Raw genomic sequence first — 12,051 nt, 5'->3', positions numbered from 1 at the left:
TGACATTTCACATTCTTAAAATAAAGTGGTGATCCTAACTGACCTAAGACAGGGAATTTTCACTAGGATTAAATGTCAGGAATTGTGAAAAACTGAGTTTAAATGTATTTGGCTAAGGTGTATGTAAACTTCCGACTTCAACTGTACCTTTATTAAGTCCATTTATTGGCCAGAGATTTGAGTATATATGTTGAGCAGCTTCTCTATGTTAGTGATGGCTTTTTAACAGTCTGATGGCCTTGAGATAGAAACTGTTTTTCAGTCTCTCGGCCCCAGCTTTGATGCACCTGTACTGACCTTCCGGATGATAGCGGGGTGAACAGGCAGTGGCTCGGGTGGTTGTTGTCCTTGATGATCTTTTTGGCCTTCCTGTGACATCGGGTACTGTAGGTGTCCTGGAGGGCAGGTAGTTTGCCCCCGGTGATGCGTTGCGCAGACCGCACTACCCTTTTGAGAGCCTTGGAGTTGAGGGTGGTGCCATTGCCGTACCAGGTGGTGATACAGCCCGACAGGATGCTCTCGATTGTGCATCTGTAAAAGTTTGTGAGTGTTTTAGGTGACAAGCCAAATTTCTTCAGCCTCGTGAGGTTAAAGAGCCGCTGTTGCCCCTTCTTCACCACTCTGTCTGTGTGGGTGGACCATTTCAGTTTGTCCGTGATGTGTACGCCAAGGAACTTAAAACTTTCCACCTTCTCCACTACTGTCCCGTCGATGTGGATGGGGGGGTGCTCCCTCTGCTGTTTCCTGAAGTTCACGATCATCTCCTTTGTTTTGTTGACATTGAGTGAGGTTATTTTCCTGACACCACACTACTAGGGCCCTCACCTGCTCCCTGTAGGCCGTCTCGTCGTTGTTGGTAATCAAGCCTACCACTGTAGTGTCGTCTGCAAACTTGATGATTGAGTTGGAAGAGTGCGTGGCCACGCAGTCATGGGTGAACAGGGAGCACAGGAGAGAAATGAGAACGCACCATTGTGGGGCCCCAGTGTTGAGGATCAGTGGGGTGGAGATGTTGTTCCTACCTTTACCACCTGGGGGCGGCCCGTCAAAGTCCAGGACCCAGTTGATAGTCATTTAGTTCAGTTACCTTAGCATTCTTGGGAACAGGAACAATGGTGGCCATCTTGAAGATTGTGGGGACAACAGACTGGGATAGGGATTGATTGAATATGTCCGTAAACACACCAGCCAGCTGGTCTGCGCATGCTCTGAGGACGCGGCTAGGGATGCTGTCTGGGCCGGCATCCATGCGAGGGTTAACACGTTTAAACGTTTTAATCACATTGGCCACGGAGAAGGAGCCCACAGGCGTTGGTAGCGGGCTGTGTCAGTGGCACTGTATTGTCCTCAAAGCGAGCATAGAAGTTGTTTAATTTGTCTGGGAGCAAGACGTTGATGTTCGCGACGGGGCTGGTTTTCTTTTTGTAATCCGTGATTGACTGTAGACCCTGCCACATACGTCTCGTGTTTGAGCCGTTGAATTGCGACTCTACTTTGTCTCTCCACTGATGCTTTGCTTGTTTGATTGCCTTGTGGAGGGAATAGCTGCACTGTTTGTAGTCGATCATGTTTCCAGTCACCTTGCCATGATTAAAAGCAGTGGTTCGCGCTTTCAGTTTTGCGCGAATGCTGCCATCAATCCACGGTTTCTGGTTAGGAAATGTTTTAAAAGTCACAGCGGGTACGACATCGGCGATGCACTTGCAAATAAACTCGTTCTCTGGTTAGTTTTGTTAAAATCTCCGGCAACAATAAATGCAGCATCAGGATGTATGGTTTCCAGTTTACATAGAGTTCAGTGAAGTTCTCTCAGGGCTGTGACTATAATCGAAGAGAATTATCTTGGAAGATAATTCGGTCGGCATTTGATTGTAAGGAATTCTAGGTCAGGTGAACAAAAGGACTTGAGTTCCTGTATGTTGGTGTGATTACACCATGAGTCGTTAATCATCAGGCATACACCCCCACCCTTCTTCTTACCAGAGAGACCTTTGTTTCTGTCGGTGCGATGCATGAAGAAACCAGGTGGCTGTACCGACTCTGACAACATATCCCAGCCATGTTTCCGTGAAACAGAGAATGTTACAATCTCTGATGTCACTCTGGAAGGCAACTCGTGCCCTAATTTCGTACACCTTGTTATCTAGAGATTGGACATTGGCGAGTAATATGCTCGGAAGCGGTGGATGGTGTACTTGCCTTCTGAGTCTGACCAGTAGGCCGCTCCGCCTGCCTCTCCTGCGGCGACCGCGTTGTTTTGGGTCGGCCTCTGGGATAAGATCCCATGTCCAGGGTGGAGGTCCGAACAAAGGATCCACTTCGGGAAAGACGTATTCCTGGTCGTAATGATGGTAAGTTGTCAACTCTTTTATATCCAATAGTTCTTCCCGGCTGTATGTAATAAGACTTGAGAATTCCTGGGCTAACAATGTAAGAAATAATAAATAAAATAATACATAAAAAAGGACCTGAAGCGAGGCGACCATCTCTGTCGGCGCCATCTTGTGCATATCGGCAGACTGTGATATGGTATTTTCTTGGAGAGACTCCTTCCCCTCCAGGAGACTGTCAAACTGATGACAACACCACCCCAGCGGGTGTTGCTGGGCAGCTTCAATGTGGTGCTCTTATTCTTCTCACTTTGCTTGGTGAGGTAGATTGCTGCTATAACTTGATGACCCACATACCTAACCATTTCCTTGGCTCTCTTGTAGACTGTATCCATTGTTTTCAGTGCCATGATGTCCTTGAGGAGCTGATTCAATGCATGAGCAGCACAGCCAATGGGTGTAATGTGATGGTAGGACTTTAGACCAAGCAGCCTTCATGTTCGCAGCATTGTCTGTCACCAGTGCAAATACCTTCTGTGGTCCAAGATCATTGATGACTGCCTTCAGCGCATCTGCAATGTAGATACCGGTGTGTCTGTTGTCCCTTGTGTCTGTGCTCTTGTAGAATACTGGTTGAGGGGTGGAGATGTAGTTAATTATTCCTTGCCCAAAAACATTCGCCCACCCATCAGAGATGTTTGCAATACAGTCTGCATTCTCTATGATTTGCTTGACCTTCACTTGAACTCTGCATCCAGCAAATGAGTAGATAAAGCATGTCTGGTTGGAGGGGTGTATGCTGGGCGAAGAACATTCAGAAACCTCTTCCAATAGACATTGCCTGTGTGCATCAGAGGTGAACCAGTTGCATACAGAGCTCAAGCAAGACATTCATCAGAATTTCTCTGACTACGTTCCTCCAGTGAGTCAAAAAAACTCCTGATTACAGGAGGACCATGAGCTGTTGCTATCAATAAGGTGTCTGATTCATAATTTTCACCTCGAATAGAAGTAGAGGGACTTTTGTCAGAGGTTGCTTGTTGTGAGCACTGAGGGAACTTTATGCACTTGGGCAGATGATTATGCGTCTTTGCATTCTTCACATATGATTTGGCACAGTATTTGCAAATGTTCACAGCTTTTCCTTCTACATTAGCTGCAGTGAAATGTCTCTACACATCAGATAGTGCCCGTCGCATTTTCCTGTAAAGAATGAGATAAATTATAATAAATACAATTCCATGTACAGATAAACAGTTAGATTAAACAACTCCTTTGTAAGAGAAATGTTCTAAAATGAAACATGTATGGAAACGGGTGAATTAACACTCCTCAGTTATCAGGCTCAAGCAAGCTAAAACCAACATGGTAGCAAAAACTAACTAGCAGAAATTGTTAACAAGTTAAAAATGATTTAAACACACTTTGCTGTAGGCTACTATTTACTAGTTAACAAAAGACAATGTATGTCATAAAATATATTCACCCCACCCAGTATTGTAATCAAAACTTACCAGAACGCATGTAGTCCTTGCCTCAGACAGTGTAGTAGTGTGGGCTCAATAGCATCTCATTCGTGTGCAAGATCTTAAGAATCAGCTGTACATGTGATGGAAGAATGCACTGTGCATGCAGAGGGTTGCAATTCCATTGAATTGGGGATAGTTTAACCAAAATATGCCACAAGACCTAGAATTGCCATGTGTATCCCACAAAAAAGGTTCACTGTTATAAGCAACATTTTGATGAATTTAAGCAAAATTCCCAGGCTTAACTTCCTATTGAATATTTCCAGAAAAATTCTGGAAATTTACTGGAAAGTTTCCGACCCTTGCAAACCCTAGTTGAGATATTGCCAATGTTACAATGGAGAGACCAAGACAGATATTCTGAGGCTAGGTCAGATGATGTGTAGTCTGAGGCTGTATTCTGACGCAGTGCCTGTGTACTCGGCATCCTCGGTCCTCTGTGTACTCGGTGTATTCTGGGCACTAGTAAGTATACTCTTTAGCTGGGCCACAGCCACAGTGGAGGAAGCCATTCATTACACCATGCAGGGAAGGCAACGGGGGAAAACCAGGCAGACCACGTAGCACCAGACCTGGCTCCCAGCCAACGCCCACTGGCTTTCACAAACAGCCCCCGCCACACCCCTCTTTTCTCCCTGTCGCCGTCGTTCCCTGCCCCCTCCAAACTCTGGACTGGGAAGTCCCTAGTGGGAGTCTCAGCCGGATTAATCCGGACTCGATCCGAGGAAACAGGAATATTTATAGAACCCAAACCGTCCTGCAAAAAAAGTATGAGACTGAGCAAAAACCAGAGGCGGGACGAGAAGGGAGATGGGATGAGACGGAGCTAAAATAAAGAAGCCCCAGTCAGATGAGATCCATAAAGCAGAAGGGTCATGGTCCGATGTTTTAGCACAGGGAGGAGAAGGGAGATGGGGGTGAGAGGTCACTGCTGTGTCCCTGCCTGGAGATGGAACCGTGGCGGAGGGGGACCAGCGTTTGACCTGTCGTTTACCACCTCTTTGGGGAAACTTTATGGGAATGGTTTGGCAACGTTTGAGATGACAAAACTAAATCAAACCCTCTTTGTAAGGGTTGTTTTTTGTGAGGCGTTTTACAGTCAGTGTTGAGTGTGTGTGTTGGGTGAGTGTGTCACTTTTAGCCCGGTAAAAATAGTGGTGGTGTAGGAGGACTCTTCAGAGCCTGTTATCAGGCTGCAGTCCCTCCCACATCCACAACCAGGGACTGACCACAGGGCACGGCTAGACACACACACAAACACACACACACACAAAAGTACAGCCTTACGCAAGGACCCACCAGAAAACAAACCACACACAAAAACTTACTGAATAAGATGCTTACAACAACAACAAAAAAATGAGCATACCCTCACTATTAATTGTCACATTCACACACAAGCATCCAAAAGACACACAAACAAAACTCAAAACCAATGACAAACATGGCACCACCGACACACACACACACACGTTCTGAGACAAACAAGCCCTGTGGTGTGTGAACACCGACATCTTCAATGTTTAATCATGACGAGTCGGAGGTCAACTGCACCCCGGGGACGTGTTGGTTATTTCCATTTGTGCAGACGGTGGAGAGGCACATGAGCAGTATGTGTGTGGTGTGTTTTGAAGGGTCCGAGCAGAACGAGCAGCTGGGGTCGTTGTATTAGAACAGTGAGCCAGAGAGAGCATGGAGTGGTGACCTGTGTTCTCATTCATCAGTCACGCAAGTAGGCTTGGGCGGTATCTAGATTGTCATACTTTTAGTCATGTAGAGTAGGTATAAAGGTATGTGGACACCTGCTCGTCGAACATCTCATTCCAAAATCATGGGCATTAATATGGAGTTGGTCCCCCCTTTGCTGCTAGAACAGCCTCCGCTCTTCTGGGAAGGCTTTCTACTAGATGTTGGAACATTGCTGCGGGGACTTGATTCCATTCAACCACAAGAGCATTAACGAGGTCAGACATTGATGTTGGGCGATGAGGCCTGGCTCGCAGTCAGCATTCCAAATCATCCCAAAGGTCCTCGATGGGGTTGAGGTCAGGGTTCTGTGCAGGCCAGGCAAGTTCTTCCACACCGATCTCAACTAAACCATTTCTTGACCTATTGACCTCACTTTGTGCATGGAGGCATTGTCATGCTGAAACAGGAAAAGGCCTTCCCCAAACTGTTGCCACAAGGTTGGAAGCACGGAATCGTCTAGAATGTAATTGTATGCTGTAGAGTTAAGATTTCCATTCACTGGAACTAAGGGGCCCGAACCATAAAAAACAGCCATAACACCACTTACAGTTGACCGGGGCAGCTCTAGCAGGTCAGACATTTGACTAACTGACTTGTTAAAAAGGTGGCATCCTATGAAGGTGCCACGTTGAAAGTCACTGTGTGCTTCAGTAAGGCCATTCTACTGCCAATGTTAGTCTATGGAGATTGCATGGCTTTACGCTCAATTTTATACATCTGTCAACGACGAGTGTGGCTGAAATAGCCGAACCAACTCATTTGAAGGGGTGTCCACATACTTCTGTATATATAGTGTACATTACACAACACCGGGACATTCGGTAATACTGGCACTGAACAAGGGCTTTTTTCAAACCCCACTGAATCTTTGTAATATCAAGGTTAGTAACAAGTATATGTAAACGTATGTGAACCCTTTGGAATTACCTGATTTATGCATAAATTGGTCATAAAATTTGCTCTGATCATCTTAGTCACAACAATAGACACAGTGCTTACACTAATAAACACACAAATGATTGTATTTTTGTCTATATTGAATAGATAATTTAAACATTCACAGTGTAGGTTGGGGAAAGTATTTGAACCCCTAGGCTAATGACTTCTCCAAAAGCTAATTGGAATCAAGAGTCAGCTAACCTGGATTCCAATCAATGAGATGAGATTGGAGATGTTGGTTAGAGCTGCCCTGCCCTATAAAAAACTCACAAAATGTGAGTTTGCAATTTAAAAGAAGCGATGCCTGATGTGAACCATGCATCGAACAAGAGATCTCAGAAGACCCAAGATTAAGAATTGTTGACTTGCATAAAGCTGGAAAGGGTTACAAAAGTATCTCAAAAAGCCTTGATTCTCATCAGTCCACAGTAAGACAAAGTGTATATAAATGAATAAAGTTCAGCACTATTGCTACTCTCTCTAGGAGTGGCCGTCCTGCAAAGATAACTGCAAGGGGCGGCAGGTAGCCTAGTGGTTAGAGTGCTGGGCCAGTAACCGAAAGGTTGCTAGATCGAATCCCCGAGCTGACAAGGTACAAAAACAGTTAACCCACTGTTCCTAGGCCGTCACTGAAAATAAGAATTTATTCTTAACTGACTTGCCTAGTCACTTAAAAAAAAAAAAAAAATTAAGCGCAGAATGCTCAATGAGATTAAGAAGAATCCTAGTGTCAGCTAAAGACTTACAGAAATCTCTGGAACATGCTAACATCTCTGTTGACGAGTCTACGATACATAAAACACTAAACAAGAATGGTGTTCATGGGAGGACACCACGGAAGAAGCCACTGCTGTCCAAAAAAACATTGCTGCACATCTGAAGTTCACAAAAAAAGCACCTGGTTGTTCCACAGCTCAAGTGGCAAAATATTCTGTGGACAGATAAAACTACAGTTGAGTTGTAAAGGAACACATAACATAATGTGGGGGGGGGGAAGGAACATCAAGGTGAAGGTGTTTAGAAGCCTCTTGGACCTAGACTTGGCGCTCCGGTACCGCTTGCCGTGTGGTAGCAGAGAGAACAGTCTATGACTAGGGTGGCTGGAGTCTTTGACAACTTTTAGGGTCTTCCTCTGACACCGCATGGTATAGAGGTCCTGGATGGCAGGAAGCTTGGCCCCAGTGATGTACTGGGCCGTTCGCACCACCCTCTGTAGTGCCTTGCGGTCGGAGGCCGAGCAGTTGCCATACCAGGCAGTGATGCAACCAGTCAGGACGCTCTCGATGGTGCAGCTGTAGAACCTTTTGAGGATCTCAGGACCCATGCCAAATCTTTTCAGTCTCCTGAGGGGGAATAGGTTTTGTCGTGCCCTCTTTACGACTGTCATGGTGTGCTTGGACCATGTTAGTTTGTTGGTATATGGACGCCAAGGAACTTGAAGCTCTCAACCTGCTCCACTGCAGCCCCGTCGATGAATGGGGGCATGCTCGGTCCACCTTTTCCTGTAGTCCACAATCATCTCCTTTGTCTTGATCACGTTGAGGGAGAGGTTGTTGTCCTTGCACCACACGGCCAGTTCTCTGACCTCCTCCCTATAGGCTGTCTCATCGTTGTCGGTGATCAGGCCTACCACTGTTGTGTCATCGGCAAATTTAATGATGGTGTTGGAGTCGTGCCTGGCAGTGCAGTCATGAGTGAACAGGGAGTACAGGAGGGGGCTGAGCACGCACCCGAGGGGCCCCTGTGTTGAGGATCAGCGTGGCGGATGTGTTGTTACCTACCCTTACCACCTGGGGGCGGCCCGTCAGGAAGTCCAGGATCCAGTTGCAGAGGGAGGTGTTCAGTCCCAGGGTCCTTAGCTTATTGATGAGCTTTGATGGCACTATGGTATGAACGCTGAGCTGTAGTCAATGAATAGCATTCTCACATAGGTGTTCCTTTTGTCCAGGTGTGAAAGGGCAGTGTGAAAACCAGAGAAGTAAACAGAGAAGTAAATCACCAACAGAATGGCTTGAACAGAAGAAAATACACATTCTGGAGTGGCCCAGTCAGTCCTGACCTCAACCCGATTGAGATGCTGTGGCATGACCTCAAGAGAGCGGTTCACACCAGACATCCCGAGAATATTGCTTAACTGAAACAGTTTTGTAAAGAGGAACAGTCCTAAATTATGCAGGTCTTATCCACAACTACAGAAAACGTTTGGTTGAGGTTATTGCTGCCAAAGGAGGGTCAACCAATTATTAAATCCAAGGGTTCACCTACTTTTCCCACCCTGCACTGTGAATGTTTACACAGTGTGTTCAATAAAGACATGAAAACGTATAGTTTGTGTTATTAGTTGAAGCAGACCGTGATTGTCTATTGTTGTGACCTAGATTAAGATCAAATCAAATGATATGACCAATTTATGCCGAAATCCAGGTAATTCCAAAGGGTTCACACACTTTTTCTTGCCACTGTACTAAATGAGCAAACCAAATGTACAACTGCAGAGCATTGAGCACATTTTAGACTTAATAGTTGTAAGATATCCAGCTGGTAAACATTTAGTTGTGAAGTCCATACTGTAACTAGATCACCTGGCGCTCGCTGCACAACAGTGAGTGACTCACAAGGCTCCGGTCTCTCGGCGTTGTGTGCTTGTAAACAAACACCACGTGACTGGATACTACTGGTAAGCTTCATAATGAAACATTTCGACAGCTGAAACATATTGCGCAAGTTAACCGCAGGTATTTACTTAAAAAGTAGCTACAAATATTCAAATGTATTAACAAACTGCAAATAAACCGTTTCAAAGGTATTGAAAAACCATCCCGTGACTATTTCCAAATACCCCAGTATATACAGTATACCGCCCAAGCCTACATACATGTACTACTCACTACCCACACTCACTACCCACTCCCTACAGACCCTTTCTAGCTATAGTCTGGTCCCAGATCTGTTAGTGCTGAACTAGTACTACTTACTACAGACCCTTTCTAGCTATAGTCTGGTCCCAGATCTGTTAGTGCTGAACTAGTACTACTCCCTACAGACCCTTTCTAGCTATAGTCTTGTCCCAGATCTGTTTGTGCTGTCTTGCCAACTAACCAACTCCATGGTCAACCATAGGACTTGGTAAGACAGCACAAACAGGTCTGGGAACAGATTTCCGTCTCCTACAGAATAGCGCTGAGGCTACAAAAAAATAAAAGATAAAAATCCATGGGTGAGTCCACAGTTCAACTCCGGATTTGTGTTGTGAAAATACACAAAGGATTAATTCCCCACCGCACAACCTCAAAACACTACTGACCGCGGCAAGCGTACTGGGTAGACAGGCCTACGTGGCGTCGCTGGAGCGTGCAGGGGCGGACGTCGTGTTGTGTTAGTGCTGGTCCGCCTGTTCCGCCTGAACCCGGGAGGTGGCGTCAACAGAAACTTACTGGGTAGACCGGAGCGGTGTTGGCGAACACGGTGTTTTGTGGTGCTTTAATCAAATACCCATCTCTCGAATAACTCTAACCTGCCTGCTGATGCACAATTCTCTGGGGACGGTCTCCTGGGGACACTGCAGGTCACACGGCTAGGAGTGTGGGAGAGAAAGCCGGCAAGAGTGGGTCAATGTACTAGTAGTGGGTATAGATGGGTCTCGGCAGGTATGCTGTATGCTTGTGCACTGTCAATGGAGGTGAGAAGGGGCATTCTGGATAGCAACAGAAGCTACGTTAAATCTAGGGAAGCAGAGACTGCCACATCTGCTACACACACCAACTGACTCCCTGACAGTGGCCAGAACACATTAACATACATTAGCCATACCCTGCAGCTGAACGCACTGCCCTCGTCATTTCAGCAAAAACAGGCCCGCAGTATGCTGTGAGCACACAGACTATCTCCTTTATCTAGTGGGCCCTGGGTGATGCTCCGGTGCACACGTACGCTCCGTCTATCTCTACCTCTCTCCTCCACAGTGTTTACGCCTGCATACAACCCCGGCCCACCTCTCCTCCCCCCCAGCCAAACACGACCCAGCATATCCAAACACTCCAGTTTATCTGGGGCGCATCACGGGAAAGACACCCCTGCGCATTCAGATATACCAAGAGGGACCTGACACGCTGCATTCCTACCCAGTCTGTATCTGTGGTGCATTGTCTGAAGTGAAGTGCCCGGCTGCAAAGAGGCAAGAGCAGGCACGCATGCAAACAGATAAATGTGGGTATGTAGCCCATCGCCTCTCTCCCTCCTCCCTGGCCACAGAGACAGGACTCCCCCCTGTCATCCTCCACACAGAGAGAGAGAGAGAGAGAGAGAGGAGAGAGGAGAGAGGAGAGAGGAGAGAGAGAGAGAGGAGAGAGGAGAGAGGAGAGAGAGAGAGAGAGAGACACACACAGAGAGACAGAGAGATCTGTGGAAGCTCCACATATGACCACCATGACAGGAAAGAAAACAAACCCTGCTCCTCCAAAGCCTCACATAAGCCTCTGGGAGTGCACTTCCCCTGCCATCCCTCACTTTCCATCGCTCTCTTTCTGGCTCCCTCGCTCCCTCCCTCTATCTCCCGCTCACCCACTCTAACCGTTTCCATCGCTCTCTCCCCATTCCTCTCCCTCTATCCCACAGACCTCCATGAAACCCAGCCAGTATTGAAGACAAGAAACCACTATCAAATCGCAACTGTCAGATCACGGAAAGAAAATACTAAACAAAGCTGTTCATTCCTCCCCCTGACTCTGCACCACCCCTGATTTGGGCCACACTGTCCCCCATGTCCCATTAGGAGTGAGTCCAGCACCAATGACTCATCAGTGTGTGTTGATATTACTGTGTGAGTGTTTGGTTGTGTTGTCAGAATGTGTTGATAGTACTAAATATGTATTTACCCTGGACTGTCACAGTGTGATAATGGGGCTGATGGGATGTGCACTGTGTGTTGACAGGATGTGTTGAGAGCTGTGTGTGTGTGTGTGTGTGTGTGTGTGTGTGTGTGTGTGTGTGTGTGTGTGTGTGTGTGTGTGTGTCTTTTTTCAGTGTGTCGCCAGTATCAGAGAACGGAATTGGTTCTAGACCTGGAGCAGGGTTCCGTGGATGTGGTTCTGCTGGGTTCTAGGCCCGGGTTCCAGAGGCAGGTCCTCTAGTAGAGTCTGGATGGTGAAGGGGACCTGGGTTACCATGACGAACGGGACCAGGGCCCGGGCGGCCATCTCACGGGTCCGGTAGACCGCAGAACGACCACACCTGGAACACAGACAGGGCAGGTTAGAGAAGAAGGATTCTATAAAAAGCCCTACTAACTGCCCACACACCCCCGTGTGTTTGGGTGAACAGTATACTGTATGAGAATAACTCCAAACAAATGAGTGGATTGATGTCGGAGACTGAATAAACATCCGACCTGTTCAAATAGGTATCTAGCTCTCAGGGAAGCAGGACGACCCTCTTTCACACACACACGGTCCTCTACTGTACCGTACATGGAGGTGTCAGGGAATGTGGTCCCTGTTCAGTCACCC

At 46.9% G+C, this 12,051-nt stretch overlaps 1 protein-coding gene across 1 annotated transcript in view; it reads right to left on the bottom strand.

The window, feature by feature from the left end:
* thada (THADA armadillo repeat containing) overlaps nt 1–12,051 on the bottom strand; it is a 100,742-nt gene that overhangs the window by 48,033 nt on the left and 40,658 nt on the right. Inside the window, exon 29 of the mRNA XM_038960399.1 lies at nt 11,608–11,776. Coding sequence (XP_038816327.1) covers nt 11,608–11,776 — 169 coding nt within the window. The remainder of the gene's footprint in view (nt 1–11,607; nt 11,777–12,051) is intronic.

The sequence above is a fragment of the Salvelinus namaycush genome, chromosome 22 (genome assembly GCF_016432855.1).
Source record: "Salvelinus namaycush isolate Seneca chromosome 22, SaNama_1.0, whole genome shotgun sequence".
NCBI lineage: Eukaryota > Metazoa > Chordata > Actinopteri > Salmoniformes > Salmonidae > Salvelinus > Salvelinus namaycush.
This window is presented reverse-complemented; position numbering and strand designations above follow the sequence as displayed.